The sequence below is a fragment of the Copadichromis virginalis genome, linkage group LG4 (genome assembly GCF_057382275.1).
Source record: "Copadichromis virginalis isolate Kocher_CV1m ecotype Utaka linkage group LG4, C_Virginalis_male_GT1.1, whole genome shotgun sequence".
Taxonomy (NCBI): Eukaryota; Metazoa; Chordata; class Actinopteri; order Cichliformes; family Cichlidae; genus Copadichromis; species Copadichromis virginalis.
The window spans coordinates 31,189,958-31,208,533 of NC_140621.1; the positions used below are offsets into that span (position 1 = coordinate 31,189,958).

General features: G+C 39.9%; 1 protein-coding gene across 2 annotated transcripts; it reads left to right on the top strand.

Moving 5' to 3' along the window:
- The first annotated feature begins 894 nt into the window (after window positions 1–894).
- Window positions 895–16,888, top strand: ccdc47 (coiled-coil domain containing 47). 2 transcript variants are annotated; one of them, XM_085454889.1, is made up of 13 exons: window positions 895–1,284; window positions 9,488–9,780; window positions 9,879–9,980; window positions 13,463–13,637; window positions 13,743–13,864; window positions 13,951–14,016; window positions 14,132–14,233; window positions 14,414–14,524; window positions 14,650–14,735; window positions 14,809–14,867; window positions 14,967–15,076; window positions 15,150–15,317; window positions 16,179–16,888. In XM_085454889.1, the coding sequence occupies exons 2-13, from the start codon at window positions 9,496–9,498 to the stop codon at window positions 16,257–16,259; spliced, it is 1,467 nt and encodes a 488-aa protein (XP_085311015.1). In that variant the 5' UTR covers window positions 895–1,284; window positions 9,488–9,495; the 3' UTR covers window positions 16,260–16,888. The 2 variants fall into 2 exon arrangements, with proteins under 2 accessions (XP_085311015.1, XP_085311014.1); XM_085454888.1 differs by lacking the exon at window positions 895–1,284 and adding an exon at window positions 6,800–7,002.
- Window positions 16,889–18,576: the final 1,688 nt, after the last annotated feature.

Consider the following 18,576-nt stretch of genomic DNA (forward strand, 5'->3'; position numbering starts at 1 on the left):
GAAAGAGCCGGATATCCCATCACTACTTTATTGGTCCCCGTGGGGAAAATGTCTCTCTGCATTTAACCCATTCACTCAGTGAAGCAGTGGGCAGCCAATGGGCGCCCGGGGAGCAGTGTGTAGGGATGGTACCTTGCTCAGGGGTACCTCAGGGTAGCTGTTCAGGGGACTCGAACCCCCGACCTTCCGATCATGGGGCCACCACTCTACCTACTGAGCTATCCCTGCCCCTAAAGAAAGAAAACGCAGATCTCAGGGAAGAGCTCAAAAATATTAGGAAAGAAAACACAGATCTCAAGCAAGAGCTCAAAAATAGTAGGAAAGACAACTCAGAACGAAGGGAAGAGCTCTAAAATATTAGGAAAGAAAACCCAGATCTCAAGCAAGAGCTCGAAAATAGTAGTGTCACAATTCTGGGTCATGTTGACCCAGCTTTCTGTTTTTCATGCTTTGGTGTTTTTCTAGATTATGATTTGATTAATCAGTGATACTGTTTTGATTATGCTTATTATTTAGTAGGCTTTGGTCAGTGTCAAGTCTGTCTCTCTCTGTCTAGTCCGTGTCTTAGTAAAGTGTGTTTTGTTTCCTGTTTTACTTTGAAGGTTCTTGTTCCTGTCTGATGTCAGTGTTCCGGCTTTGCTCTCCCTGTCTCGTTAGGTCTTATTTCTCCCAGCTGTGTTCCCCTTCTGTCTCTAATTCCTTGATGACTCCCTCAGTATATTTTAAGCCCAGTGTGTCTTTGTGTCAGTGTCACGTCATTAACGGCTGTTCACCCTCACATCCTCTGTGTGTTCCATTTGCCAACCTGTCTAGTTATTCTGTTCACCCAGTTTGGTTATTCTGTTCACCCAGTTTAGTTAGTGTTTTTCCTTTTCAGTTTCATACCAGCAATAAAGCTGTGTGTTTTGAGTTACTTCCGCTTCCGTGAGTCCTGCGTTTTGGGTCCTCTCCTCCTGCCTGCCTACACACAGATATGACAAGTAGGAAGGAAAACGCAGAGCTCATGGAAGGGAATACTATGAGCCTGCGAGCAACCAGCTCACGCCAGCACAGGCGTTTTATAAAATGCTAGGGATTATCATTGTTACCCCCAGTGCATCCAACATTTCCACACCGCAGCAGGAGCAACCGCAGCAGAGTTTGCCCACATCACCGCAACAGCCAGGTTTTTTCACATCACCTTCAGCCAGCCCTGCTCCCTCTTTAACAGGGAAGCGGCAGACACCCCGCCAGCATTCACAGCCCCAGCGAGAGCCTGGATTTCTTCCTGTACAGTCGGCTAGGGTGAGTGGTGGAGCTACTCTTTTTTTGGCTCCTGCAGAAATAAAAACTGTTAATTCCGGGCCGGCTTGTTGTGTAAGCGGCACCAGAAATGAAACGAGTCTAATATTATTGGAGATGTGCCTGTTTGTCATAAATACAGACTGTCTCATCTACAATATCATCCAAAATATATTTAATTCTTCTAGCTAGCAATAGAGCTAAAATTTTATAATCATTATATAGGAGGCTTATTGGTCTGCAGTTGTCTATAAAAAGTAGGTCCTTCTTAGGTTTGGGAATTAAAGTAATAAGTCCTTGAGTAAGGCCAGAGTGCCCCTTTCAATACTTTCGTTTTAAACCTGCAACAAAAAGGATGCAAGATGAAAAGAAAATAATTTATAGAATTCAGCCACCAGCCCATCTGTGCCTGGAGATTTGTTGTTTTTAAGAAATTCAATAGATATCAATATATAGAAACGCTTTGAAGCGTGATGTCACGGGGGTGGGCGTGGAAAGGATTTTGGCCCGATCCGCCATTTTGGGGGTCTAAACAAAGCGCAAGCGAAAAGGGAGCGAAGGCACACACAACAGCCACCGTTCATATTTGCTGTGTGGTCGGCTGCAATGTTCGATCGCACGACCGGCAAGAGAATAAGCTTGAAAAGGGTTTCTCTTTTCATTCTTTCCCAACCTGGAAGCAACATGAGGCAGCTCGTGTATCGATGTTAGCAAACGAAGCCGTCTAGCCTGGATAGCAGCTGTGAGGGAAGAGAACTGTGAGATATCCAGTTCTCTTCCCTCTCCAAATATCTGTTGGTGCTCCAGACATTTTCATTCCGGTAAGTTCTAAATATGTTCACTCTTTATAAAAGCCTATTAGTTTTATTTTTTCGATGCGCTCTGAGCTCATAGCAAATCAGAACAAACATCCTACTGAGTGATTTTGCAGAACTACCTTCTATTTATAGAGTTGCTAATTATTTGGCATTATTGCAGCAAACCAGTCTATGAAATGGATGAAACATCATGACTGGGTTCCAGCGCTACACAAGGGACCTGCTTCAAACAAACCACCATGCCAATCAGATTACTTCTTCCATGTGAGGGTGAAGAGCTGACCCTTCTGGATAAGATGGTGAAGGTTTGCTGCCGTTTGTTGAACAGTGTGATAATAAAACCAGGGAAAAATGAAACCTGCTCCTGTTAAATATTCTTAAGTCTTTTTCTGTATAAATAGCGGTATATTTTCTTTTTTTTCCCAAAAGATACAGTAAATAAAGTAGTGTTAGTAGTGGGTGATATCATGTAAACACTGTCATGATTTTATGTAAACATTTTGTCATTTGTAAACTGTAAATGACATGGATTCTACACTGTAACAGATGTGATGTTCTATAAAGTGGTTTTAATAAAAAAAAAAGAGGCAAAAATTAGTTTGTTTCTTTATTCAATTTTTAAACAGCGGGACTCAGTCAGTACATATTCAGTAAATGCAAATTATTTACACGGCAGTGCACTACGGGCATAAATCTAGACCCCTAGATAACACATTATGGCATTATTAGCAGTGACAACTCCTCCACAGTAGCAGGTGGGATTTTTCTTTTTTGAGGACGGCTCCTTTTACCTTTCAATACGGATGGTCTGTTTATGTTTTGATCAAGAGCCTTTTTTTGGGCAGCTGAAGAGGAGAAGTCCATCTTATGGCCAACCACTGACTGTATCCTGGTCATATTACCCAGCAAAACCCAGTATGCAGGTTCATCTGTAACAGTCCTTGTGCCACAGATCAACACTGTTGCTTCTACATTAAACAGAAGAGCAGGGACATGGGTGCAAGTCTCCGCGACTCCGGCCTTACAGGTGCAGTGGGCGGCTTCAACCTTCCCTGTGATGCTCACAATGACCCATGGCTGCAATGCTGGTTCATGAAGTCTTTGAGAGTGCAGGACCTGAAACACACACAGACAAAGTTAATTTAAAGACAAGAACTATGAGCCATGGCTGACATAAATGTGTTTTATCTACTTTATCATAAATGTGACAAAGTGTTTAGAAAGTTAGCACATACATATAATTTTTCATTTCTTTATGTGCCCATCTATAGAACGCTGCATGTTATAGTGTAAATCTGCCTGTTCTCTGTCAGAAACCTGCCTGCAGAAAATGAACCTAAAGTATGTAATGTGTAATGTCATCACTTTAGAGATGGAGAAAGCATAAAGTGACAATTATGAATCACTTAATATGATAAGGAGATTCTGCAGGTCATTAATCAATGTATAAAATTAAAATAATATGTATTTTTAGTGACACAAGATACAAATATGGAAGCAAGATGTATAATTAGAATTATTTATAATCCAATCGTTCAGTCTGACGTCACTAGCCGTGTCTGGGCCTAAACTCTGCTGCAGGTCCATATATCAAACGATCACAAAAACTGTCTAAAGTCTTTCATCTTTAATAAAATGATCAGCGTTCTGCTCTACCAGGTGTAACAATTGAGTTTAACATCCAGGCATCCATGAAAACGGAATTTATGACATTTAACGGAGTTGGAAGTTAGCAGGGAGTTAGCTCGCTAGCTTCTATCTAAATACAATATAGCATGTCCTGACTGCGGGGTTTTGGAAACAAATTAAAACGTACAGCTCTGTTATCACTTCCAACATAAATGAAGACAGAAAACTAAACAGCAGTGACGTTTGTAGGGCTACTGAAGTTGGGCTAGCTGGTATATAATGATGTGCTACGTGACCGCTAGCGACACAGCTATGTTAGCATAATATAAACAAGCTAACTTTTTTCCCACTCGATATAAGTTAACGTGAGTGTTCTCGGTGGTCAGGAACAAAGGTAATCGCATGGCAGGATGCTGATTGGCCAATGTCATGTCAGTCACAAATTGAACTATCCAATTGCAGAACTGCAGGTCCTTGAAGGGTAATACAGTTTGAATGAAGCTGGAGGATCTCTATGTAAATATCCGACAGAAGCTAGGTCCCCTAACTTTCAGTAGCTGTTGAAAAGATAAAGTCGTGGTATATCAGTGTTTAGAAATACCATTATTACTTTAGGATTAGTTTAACACAAAGTCAGGGCTGACCCGGGACCATTGCTGTGAGCCACAGTGCGCAGCATAAAGGTCCTTTCACATAGGACGCAGGATGTGCTGCTAATGCTAACTGCTAACTAAAAGCCAAGGATCCAGAATTTGTTGCGCTGGCTGCTGAGCTCTGTGGGTTTTTGCAGCAGCTCTACCTGTACTAGATGCACCAGCTCCTTGTCGTTTCTATCTCTAACTTTGTCCTCTAAAAGAGTTTCTGGGGTTTTTTGCTGGTTCTTCAAATATTCAATAAAAACATGTTAATTCATAACGGAGAAAGCGTTGTAACTATCCCCACTAGTGAAGACTGTCATTTCCACAATACTGCCCCCCTAGGTCCGCAGCGCTGTTAAAAAGGCTCTGGAGGTCCCTGTATTAAGCACGTAAACCTGTGACACAAAAATCACCAAACTGAGACCACCACAGACTGTTTTCCTTCGTGGTGATGAAGGAAAATGCTGGGCTGGCATCTATGGCGTTATTTTTGTGCCACTATTCTGAGCGCACGTAAAGAAAAGTGAGCGCACATAGAAAATTTTTGCAGGTGCAAGTATTGCATTTTGAGGAGAAATTTATTTTGAGCGAAGAAAAGCTAAATTTGAGTGAACAGAATTCATTGCTGCGTGCAAAAATGTATTTCAGTGTTTGCTATTATCCATACACATACACAATAGCAGCCCCTCTCGCTCAGTTTTTGCACTTGCTCGCAATGTGTTGCTTGCATAAGTGCTCTAACGTTTTCGGAGATAGATAGGCATCTAAAAGGGCATTTATTCCCTTCAAGGACCTGAAGCTCCATAAAGCACCCCTACAATAGTCCTGATTTTGAACTGTTGTAGTCCTGTTTTAATTCCAGATCAGTTCTGGGTCTGGTTGAATTAGGGCTTAGTCCGCATGTCTTGATACAGCCCCGACTTTGTTCTGCCTTGCTGCTTTATTAAAAAACTAGTTTAAGGTGTCCTATATATGTGATATATATTCTTCTCCATATGAAGTCATTCTTTTTTGAACAAAACTCAAAACAGAGCCAATCTTTCAGTCATTTCTAAGCACCCCCCGGCTGGGGCGCCAAAGTAATACCGTAAAATAACAGAAAATAACTTTCTCATAAAAATACAGTTATTTTCAGTGATGAAAATAGAGTTTGTTGCACTAATTTTACATGGGATTTTGCCTTTTCCGAGTGCTTTTAGACATTAAATTAGGAACATTTTAATGTGATTAAACAATGAAATTACCTATAAGCAAGGTCAATGAATGTGGCAATATGAATAATAATGCTTAAATTTGCAGAAATATACAGTTAACAGTTGGGTTAAATAACATTATTTGATGTAAAAAGTTGTATATTCAATTATATTTGAATATATCTACATTATACAGCACAAAATAATTTGATTTATCTTTTAAAATGTGTCAAAAAACTAGAGAATGGCTTCATAATTATAACTTCATAACTTTCAGTTTGAATTAAGTGTGCTCCCTGTAAGATTGTGGGTTTTATCTGTCACAAAACACCCAAAGAACCCTTATTAAACAAAACCCCTGATTATAATTACATCAAGATTATGTTAATTCTTGATTATGTTGTGTCTGAGCAGTTTGTAGATGTTTATTTTACTTATAAGACAAGAGACATTGCTTCAATCATTAACATGGATTTTATTGACAAAAAGATAACCCTTCCTGGAACAATCCAAGAACAACTAACACTTATGTATAAACAAAGGCAAGTAGAAAAAAGAATGTAATGCAAACGCACATTTGAGCACATAAGAAGGGGACGATGCCACCTCGAACGTTCATCTGCCTCCCCACATCTGGAGCAACGAAAAGGGATATATTTGAGGCACAAAACCTGCAGGTTTAGAAGTAGCTCTAGCTTTCTGAAAGTCTCACATTCAGGGCTGCTGCTGGCAATTTGGGTTCCCTTGGAGAAATTTGCAAAGTAACCATATGCAAAGAACAACTCGAGTAAAACAAAAGCCTCATTGTTATGTTGATTATACTTAACTGATAAGTATTGATATGTTGTAAGTTGTCACTTTAACACAAACTTTTACCAAAATAACTGAACGAATGGGACTGTGTTTCGACGACTGTAAATTAAAGGAGTATTTGTTTTAAACTAGTCTTTTTAGGTACAAAAGCCTGCATGCAAATATAAATTACGCTTGCCATATTATCTGAGGATCTGATGTTTTTATGTTTTATATTATATATTTTATGCTTATATATCTATTTGTTTATTTGATTTACTTTTTTATCGTTTAGAAATAAGAGCGTTTTATTGAATCCGTTAAGATTGACGGTAAACGAGAAATATCGTTAAGATTAACATGTGGTGTATGACAACTCAGGTTTTAAGTGTAACTGTAGTTGCGCGCTGTGTCCGCCAGGGAGCGGCAGTGTCGATAGACCTTAATGTAGACATGCAAACACTTCCGGTTTTAACAAGCAAAATAAAAGTTTCATTTTGGAAATGTACAGAAACAAATCCACCACATCCGGTCGCGATACTTTAATTTTGAAAGGTTTTTCTTGATTTTCAGGTGTACCGTCACCACAAGGGCAGTTCATGCTATTTAATCTACACGAGCACTACTTTTACCGTCACAGGTCGACTTCAGGTGAGCTGTTTATTCACTAGTTTATGATAAGTGGGCTTATTTTAAACGTAAAGGAAGTTTTGTTTTCCTCAAATCGTAAGCGGTGTTGTTAGAGACGTGCTGTCATGCTAGTTAGCTACCGTTAGCATGCTAATGTCAGATTTGCTAGCGGTTAATGAGTGAGTGAAAGCTGGGCGGCGGGGGGGGATGGGTTGGGTGATATTAATACTGTTTATGCTTTAATTATATAGCCATTACTAGATAAGGCCGCATTTATAGTTTTAACACAAATGTCACTAAAAAGTCAAAGACTTAAATCTCTGTTTTAGCTGTTAGCGAGTGTTTAGCAGAGATTGGGTCGGTGGCTAAAAGTTACTTGAGCTAAAGAAAGCTCATAGGATTGAAGCTGCTTAAGTTACTCCCGGCTGGCATGTGTGTCTACAGACGTCTGAAGGTGTAGTTTTATAAGTTTTCTTTAATGATAAAGCGGAGATGCGACAATTAAAGGTACTTTTTTTTTCATTAGTCCTTTCTGGTTTCTGTTGCTATACTGGGAGCGCTTCCTCTTTGGGAATTTGTCACCTTAATATCCCACTGTGTGACGAGATTAAACTTCCTTAGAGTTTAATCTCAAAGAAAGATGGTGGTTTTAGATTAATACTTCAGTCTTTGGGTTAAAGATCTGCTAAACGTAAGACGCATATGTAAGTTCCTGTGGTCAAGTGTTGCTGAATCCTAGTAAGTTAGTGGATCTTTTTCTGCTTATCTTGTATTTTTGTTGTTGTTGGAGCTCTGTCTTTGGCATCATTAACTTGATGAACTATACACTCGTCAATAATTACTTTACCACACCTGTCCAAAAATATTGTTCTTTATAATATGTTGTTATATGCAGTTATTAATTTTTAATGTACAGTACAACAACCACATAAATATTTAATGTCCGATCTCATCGATATAGTTCTCAAACACGCTGGTCATAAAGAATGACATTTCCATACCAAATTGGGGTGCCAGTGGAAACTGCGTTACTGTTGGCTGAAAACAAAGGAAGAGGAGAGAGGGAAGGAATATTAGGAGACTGCAAGAGAAGGAAAGGCAGGACTGTAGATGTGAGAGTAGGGACTTGACTGGTTCATAGATGTAGTGAAGGGGGCAGATGTCAACCCCTAAAGGGAGTAGCCAAAAGAAGTATGACCCTTGTCTCTTAGTGGGTGTGGATGGGGATGGTCCTAGGTGGTTATAATTAGTGTTATGGTTTTATTTTCTATGCTTCAGTATGTCTGTCTTTATATCTTAACTCTAAAGTTCTCAAGTAAGTGGCCTTATGTTCTTCTGTTGGGTGGAGTAAGAGAAAGAGAGAGTTAAACTTTAAAATTTTTAGTATCCGGTTGAGGATATGGTACACTTTGAGGTTGTAAAATTTCCCTAAAGCCACAGTTCAGTTTATTTCTCACAGAGAAAGAATTAAAAAAACAAAAACAAAATCAGGTTATCTCTTTTGTGTAAATCATTCACGGCGGGCAGAACTGTGCAAATGACTTATTTTATTTTGTTGTTGTTTGCTTGGAAACCTGCATATTTACATAGCAGTAGATATCAGGGGGAAGATTTCTTTCTTTTGCATGTTTCCACATGAAAAACCAAATCTGTCCTGAGAACCAGCTCCATGCATAACATCAAGCTATCCTTAAGAGTAAACCAGCATTATAACTTATAAGCGTATCACTAATAAAGCTCTGACACTGCATGTTAAAAGTATAGCACTGTAAGTGTAGTTAGTGATGTATGGAGCTTACAGTTTTTGGGTTTTGTGTTGATGCTAAACAGTCTTCTGCCTGAGTGGAGGGCAGGGTGTCATAACAGTTTATAGGCTGGGTCAGTGGGTGGGTGGGATCCCTCATAATACAGACCATGAAGGGGAGGGAGCTACAAATGATCTGGGCAGCTTCCACTATGCTCTGCAGCGGCTTCTTCTCAGCAGCATACCAGGTGGTGATGGGGTGTTGAGGCCAACCTGCCTCAGCCTCTTGAGGAAATGAAGTCACTGGTAGGCGTTCCTAATGATGCTGCAGGTGCTACTGTTCCACGTCATGTCCCTGGAAATGTGTTCTCAGATGTATTTGAAGCTGTGGACTGTTTCTACAGCTCCTCCTCTGATGAAAAGGGAGATGGAGTATTGCTCCTCTTCCTGAAGTCCAAGACCAACTTCCTTATCTTCCCCACATTGATGCAGAGGTTGTGCTTCCCACACCCATCTATTATATCTTTCACATCCTGCAGATATCATTCTTTTCTACATTAACAAAGGATTTTGCGTATAAAAGTTTGGCTTTTCACCAGAACTGGTTTTATAAAATGGACAATGATTAAAGAAAAATGCACAGATTTCTGTTAAATGAAGTTACACAATACTCTTTGAGTATTTACAAATAAGGTGACATAAGTGGCTTTAATGTTAACCCTTATTTTCCTGTTTGTCGCATCAACATTCTCTCTGATGCAGGTCCCACCATGCAAAGCCTCTATCTCCTCCTGATACCTGCTCTGCTGCTCCTCTTGGCCATCCCCGTCTCCAGGGGGCGTTACAATGATGATTTTGACGATGGAGAGGACCTAGCAGACTTCGATGACAATGACTTTGCCGAGTTTGAGGACATGACCGATGATTCAGCAGCTGAAGCAGAAACCGCCCCTCCGCCTCGGGCTTCACCATCCTTGCAGCCGGATGAGGATGAAGATGAAGCCACAGTGGAGCTGGAGGATGGACAGGATGGTTTTGAAGACCCAGACACACAGGTTCATTACCTTCTAACTCTTTACGTCTCAGTATTTGAACACAGTTTTCATACTAAATCATGTTTGTTTTGATTTATTTTGTTTTCGTATTTTACTAGGATCAAGATATATACAGCAAATATGACCAGGAGGAGTTTGAGGGGATTGGAGACATGGAGAAGACTGGACACTCCATGAAAGACCCCCTGATAATCCACACGGTAAGCCGGGCTTACTGCTGAAATCTCCTAAAAAGCAAGTCTGGCATAGTGAGTGGAGCATTCCTAATCTTTAAATATACTTTGCATGTTTGTGAGTCCACTTACTCCTGCGAAATAGGACTGTGAGTGCAAGGGTCCATGCAGATCACTAATTTGACCACACATAAATTCTCCATTTATATGTGGAGAATTTACATTATTGTGCAACAGCTTGACATGCTCTCCAGTAGGGATGGGTACCGGTGTCCGGTGCCATGATGGCACCGGTTCTGACATAAACGGTAGTAACCAGACCGAAAAGCAGCGCACATTTCGGTGCTTTATTTCGGTGCTTTTTTTTTCCTGAGCTGTGATACACTTCTAGCCAATCATTTTACGTTTCCGAGGATAGTAGGCGGGGCCAGGTACGTAAGTTCTGTTAGAGCAGAGCTACAGATTAAAAATGTCCAAGGCGAAGCGGTCAAAAGTCTGGCTGTACTTCACAGCAAAATATGCAAACTCAGCAGCCTGCAACAAGTGCTTTAAGCTGATACTGTGATACTGTCAAAGGAGGTAACACCAAGAATCCGATTAAACAGCTGGCGATGCATAGTGTTTTTTTTAAAAGCCGAGAAATGCGCCGTATTTGGTAGCTTGCTGCGAGACCTCACACCGTGCACGTCGGGTGGGTTGCCAGTTATCGGACCCGGAGCAACATCCCCCAAAAACCCGAAGAATAGAGTCCTGGCCCCTAGCCCTGCCAGTGTAGCAGAAATGATGACGGATGATGATGGCAGCAGCAGCCGTTCTTCTCTGCATGAGTAGCTTAATGTTGTTCGTGTGTAATTTACGTTGAGTAGGCTAACCACGTTATTACATTAATGCATGTAAGGTGAACTAGCAAACATCATCATAGCTACATGCGGCTGTCTTCTTGTTTGATGGCAGATACTCCCTTCACCCTGGCCAAAAAGGCTAAAATGACCAAAGAAAAAGTGGGAAACAGCTAAACATGAGAGGTTTTGGACAAAGTTTGTGTTTTTTCCATTGTTTAAGCACTGCTTCCAGCCAAGAGTGATGCCATATATGCCACATAGCTGCAGAAAAGGCACACATTGTTATCTTTTTACAAAAAAAAACAGCTGAACATGAGAGGTTTTTGGACAAAGTTTGTGTTCTCCATTCTTTAAGCACCGGTTCGAGCACCGTTTAAGCACCGGCACCGTTTCAAAAGTACCGATTTGGTATCGGATAAAACCTAAACGATACCCATCCCTACTCTCCAGTCTGTGGACTTCAAGCAGACTTCAAACAAGTAAAATGGGGATGATGACTTGGATATCTATTGCTAGTCATATAAGTGAAGTGTCCAAATGAATGCATAGATGAAAGAGAACTCTGCCTAGATGTGGTGTAGCAAAACCTTCCACAGGGGAACTTGTTCTGCCATCAATACTAATCAATGATCATTATCATATGTTAAAAAACAAAAACACTAAACATGATGTCTTATAATACAGAAAGATCAGCAGTTCAGAAAAGGTTTATGCCAGTCATAAAACTCGGTCAATCCTAAAGACACAGACATCAACTTTAATAATCCCACACTGAGGGAATTTACATGATACAGCAGCACAAAGAAGAAAGAAAAATCAATATTATACGTTTAGAAATGGAAAGAAACGACTGTGTACAAATTAAAAAATAAAAAAAGCCAAAATACTTTGTACTGTATATTAAAGGTTGCTTTATCCAGTAAAATACACTCAGATTTTATTTTTATGTGTACATAAAGTGCAGTGGGAGTGATGGTGTATACACTCATACAGTCCCGATCAAAAGTTTAAGGCCACTTGAAAAATGTGGAAAAAAAACATATTTTGTATTGTTGGATCTTAACAAGGTTCCAAGTAGAGCTTCAGCATCCAACACGAAGAAATGGGAGTGAGACTAAACTTTTTTTTTTTTTTTTCGAGAGTGCAATTTATTGAAAACAACTCTTAAACTGAAACAGGCTGTTTTACAGCTGATCAAAAGTTTAGGACCACATGCCTTTAAAAGGCCAAATCTGTGCAAAAAATGTGGATTCATTGTAATTTTCTGTCAGGTAGTCACTGTCATGACGTTCTGATGGCAAAGGCAAAAAACTTTACCTTTTGAATGTGGATTGTTTTTAAATTATTATTATTTTTTTTACATTTTTCAAGTTGGTCTTAAACTTTTGATCTGGACTGAGTTTTAGCACACGTAACACACCCTATTATGTGTGTGAATTGTACCATCTAACTACTGTCAGGAGGAAGGAGCTATGGTGCTCTGTCCTACACAATGGCTGTAACCATTTAATGCTCAAGGAGCTGCTCAGGGCCTCCACATTCTCATGCAGGGGGAGAGAGAGGAGCTGTACATCGACCATAATCCTCCTCTCACCACCTCTATGGAGTCTGGGGGACTGGCCAGGACAGAGCTTGCCCTCCTCATCAGTCTATTGAGTAAAATAGTCTCAGAGTTGCACTGATTTGAGCTAGATTACTAAGTTAGTCAGACTGATACCCTGGCTGTTATTCACCTGTTTCATACACAGTAGTGTCTGTGTATGTCTGCAAAGGAATGACCGATCTCAGAAATGTCAAACCAGGTTTGGGGTTATTTAGAAACAGTACAGTCATTCCAGAACAAAAGTAGCAACCTGTAATATCCCTATTATGTTACAGTCAAAAAGAAATCAACTAAGTTTTCAACCTGAAGATTGTTTTTGTTTTTAAAAATTGCCATTGTTTAATAGTTCAGAACATCTTAAAAAAACAAACACAAACTTCAGTAATTCAGGGCAAAAATCACATTTAATCATTATTTTAATAAACAAGCCTCATGTAGTTATTGAACTAAAAAATTAAATTTAAAGTTTAAGGATAGATTAATTTAAATAAAACATGTACGGCTGAACAAGTGGATGTGTTGGAAGACACAAGGTCATTCTGTAATCATTAGGCTCAGACTAGCAAGTGTTTTTTGACTGTAAACCAGTCTTTCCAGGGCTGCAGTCAGTCCCCCGCTGGCCCACAGCATGCCTGTGGGTGTAGATGGGGGCAACAAGAGCCCCAGGCAGCAATGAACTAATCCACCTAGGGAAGAACAGCACAACATCACTGGGGAAACAAAAGCAACAACCAAATGGCACAATGTATTAGCAAACAGCTGTAGGCTAATAATGATCCTAAGGAAGGACCACCTGCAAAAACCTTTGACTCACTTCAAGATCAGTGAGGCTTCCAGGTACTTTTAGGAGTCATTTTGTAGTGAAGTGTAATAAACCTTTAATTTAAAATCTTCTAATTTTATTAAAGATGCTGTTAAATGTTTACATTAAAAACAAGGATAATAAAAACAGGCCTTAGAGTGAGAAATTATAAATTAATCTTTATTGTCTTTTTTTTTTTCTTTAAATTTAATCTTCATTCCTGACTGAGCTGCCATACTCTTGGCTGTTTGCTTCTCTGCAGGTTCCTGCACATCTCCAAAACAGCTGGGAGAGTTACTACATGGAGATCCTGATGGTGACGGGCCTGCTGGCCTATATCATGAACTACATCATTGGAAAGAACAAAAACAGTCGCCTGGCTCAGGCCTGGTTTAACTCGCACAGGGAGCTTCTTGAAAGCAACTTTGCACTAGTGGGTGAGTTCTTTCCACACTGCCAGAAAGATGACTCAACAGGCTAGATCTGCTTCCTTGTATTTAGTGTTAATGGTTAGCATGAGGTTAACTGTTGACACTTTGTAGGTGATGATGGCACCAGTAAAGAAGCGGTAAGCACTGGGAAGCTGAACCAGGAAAATGAGCACATCTACAACCTCTGGTGCTCTGGACGTGTGTGCTGTGAAGGCATGCTGATCCAACTCAAGGTGTGGGCAATGTGTTCTGATATACAAGTATGAGTATTAGATATATGTATGCTACATGTATCTCATGTTTTTATTGTCTTTTAAAGTTTCTTAAGAGGCAGGACCTGCTTAACGTTTTGGCCAGGATGATGAGGCCCGCCTGTGACCAAGTGGTACGTTTTCACTTTTTCTTTTCTCTCCGCTGTATATTGCTGCAGATACACTTTCTAACCAGCCGCATCTGTGGGTTGGTTTTTGTTGTTATTTTGTTTTGGGGTTTTTTTGCAGCAAGTCAAAGTGACTCTTAATGATGAGGACATGGATACTTTTGTATTTGCTGTGGGCACCAAGAAGGCCACGGCCCGGCTTCAGAAGGAGATGCAGGACTTGGTGAGTTTCCTCCTCAAATTGGACATGCAATTTTGAAATTCACTGTTTTTATGCAAATACTGACTTGTGTAGTCTGGATTTTTTGAATTTTTACCAGCTATGCATTAATATTAAAATAAAAGCCTTGTTTTTATGTATTCCTTTATTTTTTTATTTTATTTTTTATCTCTTTTATCTCAGAGTGAGTTCTGTGGTGATAAGCCAAAGTCTGGAGCCAAGTATGGGCTCCCAGACTCCCTGGCTATTCTTAGTGAGATGGGCGAGGTTACGGATGGTGTGATGGACAACAAGGTGAAGTCTGGCTCTCATATCAAAGCAGTGTCATAAAAGAGACTGAATATTCTGAGAATACTCTCTTTAAATCTGTTGCTGTCATTAAAACTCTGTGTTGCCTCCCTTTTTTTTTGTCATTTAAGATGGTACATTATATCACCAATCATGCTGATAAGATTGAGTCCATCCATTTCTCGGACCAATTTTCTGGTCCAAAAATTATGCAAGAGTAAGTAATCATTTACTTTTTCAGATTATAGTTAAGAATTTCTGTCTACTGATGGATTTATTTGATGCTTCAGGGAGGGTCAGCCCTTAAAGCTGCCTGAGACCAAGAAGACACTGCTGTTTACATTTAATGGTGAGCATGTCATTTCTGCTACTGTCTTGGACATCGTCATTAAACCTAATTTGATTTCACTGGTGTTTATTTTAATATATTTTATGTTTTTATATTCAGTGCCTGGCATGGGCAACACCTCTCCCAAAGACATGGACGCTCTGCTTCCTCTCATGAACATGGTGATCTACAGCATCGATAAAGTCAAGAAGCTTCGTCTGAACAGAGAGGTGTGTACAGTGCACCCACTATTGCAGTGTTTTAATGTTTTAGCTTCTTTTTTAATCATTCTTGTATGTTTAGGGCAAACAGAAAGCTGATAAAAACCGTGCCCGTGTGGAAGAGAACTTCCTGAAGCAGACTCACGCTCAGCGTCAGGAGGCAGCCCAAACACGGCGGGAGGAGAAGAAGAGAGCAGAGAAGGAGAGGATCATGAATGAAGAGGACCCTGAGAGACAACGTCGTCTGGAGGTCTGCAACAAGAACTTTTCAGACTGAATACACTCAAAATGATATGATATGGTATGCAGTAAATGTGCTGATGGCTTTAGCTAAAAGAAAAAGAAAAACTGACCAAACATGGTAAAATTCACTAGTAAGTGAGTAACTAAAATATTTATATACCACTTTTCATAGACAAAAAACACACAAAGTGCCGGACACAATTAAAAGACAATATCAACAGAGAACCATGTTTTAAAAAAAGAACTTAAAAAACATAAATGAAGACCGTGAGAAGAAGACTCCACAGAGTCAGATAAACAGAGCTGGAGTGGTAATCTGCTCAAAAGCCTTGGTGGCACAGACGGAAAAAGCTCTGTACAAGGGAAAACTAATAGATTTTGCGCTTGGGAGCAAAGACAATAAGCAGCAGTGTGACAAGAAGTCTGGACCTTGTCCATTTGGTGTTCTGGTATGCAAGTGTGATTAAAAAGCATGACCTAATGACTGGTTGCAACATCTTTTCAAACTAACTGTCTGTTATTGTAAATCAGATTGGTGAAAGTTTGGAAATAACAGCAATCTGAGTGATTGCAGTTAGCCTGAGTTTGAGATGGGTTGCCTCCCATCAGGCAACATCTGCAATCAAAAGTGGCCAGAGGTTGAGGGAGTTTCATGATCAGCAATTGACTGCTGCAAGTCCATCTCTGAATGCAATCGGCTTTGAATATCTTTTAGATATCTTCAGTTCAAGTGACTAATATTATCAGTTATAATGTACATTGATGGTGTTGGGGTGTCACAACACTTTTAATTAAGACACTTATACCTTAGCAAGACAGCAAGTGTGCAAAATCTGCAAAATTCAACTCTCTCATGTGACATTTTCAGGAAGCTGCCCAGCGGCGTGAGCAGAAGAAGATTGAGAAGAAGCAGATGAAGATGAAGCAGATCAAAGTCAAAGCCATGTGAAACATCACCACAGGGATGAGGATACAAGCACACATAAAAGCAGTGCTCAGCTCAGACCGTTTTCTTCCAGCTTGTCTCACCACGTCCACAGCTCTTCCTTACAAGTCGCTCAAAGCTTCAAACAGACGTTCTGCACCTCTGGATGTGTCGAGCTTAGCTGTTTGTATCACCACCTGCTCCATGTCAGTGGCTAAATCTTAAAGACTGTGAGTGAATATGAGGACTTTTTTTCACCATTGAATCTGTCACCACTTCTCACGTCAAGATTTTTCCCTGAATTTCATGAACGTTGCGTAGCTCAGTGAGCTTTTTAACCTTAGTTTGCAGGGAAGGAATACGCTATTTGGTAATACTCAGACACATTTTTTTAAAGGAATAAAAGGATTGCTGTGGTTTCATTGGATATATATTAGCATTAATATAATAAATGATACTGTCAAGGACGTTTTAATTTATATATGCAATGTGGTTGATTTCTTGCAAGTTGTTTCTAATCTTTATCTGAGCAAAAAATAAAATGTACTGGAGTCTGTTGGAAAACTTTTGTTTTTAATGGTAAATGACAAGGCAGCTGGTTATGGGTGTTAGTGTGGTGTGTGTGGGTAATAAAATAGTCTCTCAATATTAAATTGATATACTTCTTTGGGTGGTAGTTGTTGAAAGAGTGAAGGAATAAAATGGGCACCAGAATACGGGTGGGGCTTAGTGCTAAATTTAACTAGTAGACTCTGTCAGCAGTCTGAGCTACATTTGGTAACATCGGCATGGTCGTGTCTTAACAGGCTGAAATATTATAGTCCTGTGAGGCTGGAAGTCATTTGTAATCATGAAGGTGTTTAATAGTTTACTGAATCTGGAGAAATGAAGTGCAGAAATGGACTTGTCATTTTGTCAGCTAAAATAATTTAATCCTTGTCTTTGGTAAAATGTTAGTTCCTTTTTTTTTCTTTTTCTTTTTTAAAGTGTGACAGTCCCAGATGTTTGTTTAATGAACTCCCCTCTCTGGTTAAAGTAACAGAAGGCACTTGTTAGTATTATTGGCAGTTTATTGTTGCCCTTCTTTTAAAGGTGAACTAGAACTACATCAATTTACTAAATATACAATTCAGCAGCACAAACCAGTTCTTACATACTTTGACAGGTGAGTTCTTTTTCATCTCGAATAAATCAGAGAGATAATAGATACTCGTCACACTCTAACACAAAGTCGGTTAAACTTCAGGCAATTGATCTGTCCAGTTAGAAAGCTAGAACCAATATGAATCCATTTCACCTGCTTTGGGACATTAAAAGTGACAACTGATGCAATGGAGAGTCAACAACCTTTGTGTGACTCTGCCAACCTGGCACAGTCACACAAAGGTTCTGGTTCTTGTAGCAGTCTCAAGAGGTTAGAGGGGCATCAGCCCAGCAGCAGGAATAATATCTGCTCCTTTTTCCATAGAGAATCAGAGGGATCCCTACCAGAACTCTGGAAAATGCCCTCCAGCCTGGTTCATGTTTGTGACTGGACTCTGAACCTGGCTCCATGGTGGTGACATGAGGTCCTACTAAAAGATCCTGGTATCTTTTAGTAAGATCTGCAATCACAGTTGTGCCCCATGCAGCTTGATAGATTCACCACTGGCACCCTGTTCTTTACACAGATGAGAACAAGCTCATGCTAAGCACCTTGGTGTGTTCAAGTGACGGAGTCTAGAAACACCATGGCAAATGTTATGCTGTCCCCAACAACATGGATTTGCAACAGTTTATTCTTCATAACCGGACAGATTGATATCCCTGCAGTGTAACCAACTTGGTGTTAATCAACTTATTTAATAAATTATGGAATTTCCTATCCAAAATGTCTTAAGACCAACTTTATTGTCACACTATTCAACATTACAAGGCAGGTACTCCAGACGGAGCTTATAAGCATATTTTACATCTGGTTAATTATTGAACTAGGGACAAAAATCTTGAGTGCCCACCTTGAAGCTTTGGAGATTGTTTAGATCTTCTGTGCCTAAGGTCAGTCCGAATTATTTGAATTTCATGGTTTGTAGCTTATTTACAGCAAGTTGCAGCATCAATATTCCAAGTTGTGCCCACTGGCTGCTGTTCTATCAGAGATGACTTCATGATAAGGAAATCCCATCATTGCTTCTCCTACTTTAGATAACGAAAAAGGATTTCAAACTCCTGGCTGGGATGCTCAGGGACTTCTATTCTTACACTATAGAAAGCATCCTTAGTCGGAGCATCACGACGTTGATGGTGGCCCTCAGGAGTGTAGTTACTTCAGTCAAGAGAATGAGGCAGAACTTTTACCTTC

What these genes read in the sequence shown, in the direction of transcription:
- ccdc47 (XM_085454888.1), top strand. Translation starts at nt 6,951, where the DNA reads ATGCTATTTAATCTACACGAGCACTACTTTTACCGTCACAGGTCGACT. An exon ending in AAGCAACTTTGCACTAGTGG is followed by an intron (nt 13,638 to 13,742) that starts GTGAGTTCTTTC and finishes GACACTTTGTAG; the next exon opens with GTGATGATGGCACCAGTAAA. An exon ending in ATGGTGTGATGGACAACAAG is followed by an intron (nt 14,525 to 14,649) that starts GTGAAGTCTGGC and finishes TTGTCATTTAAG; the next exon opens with ATGGTACATTATATCACCAA.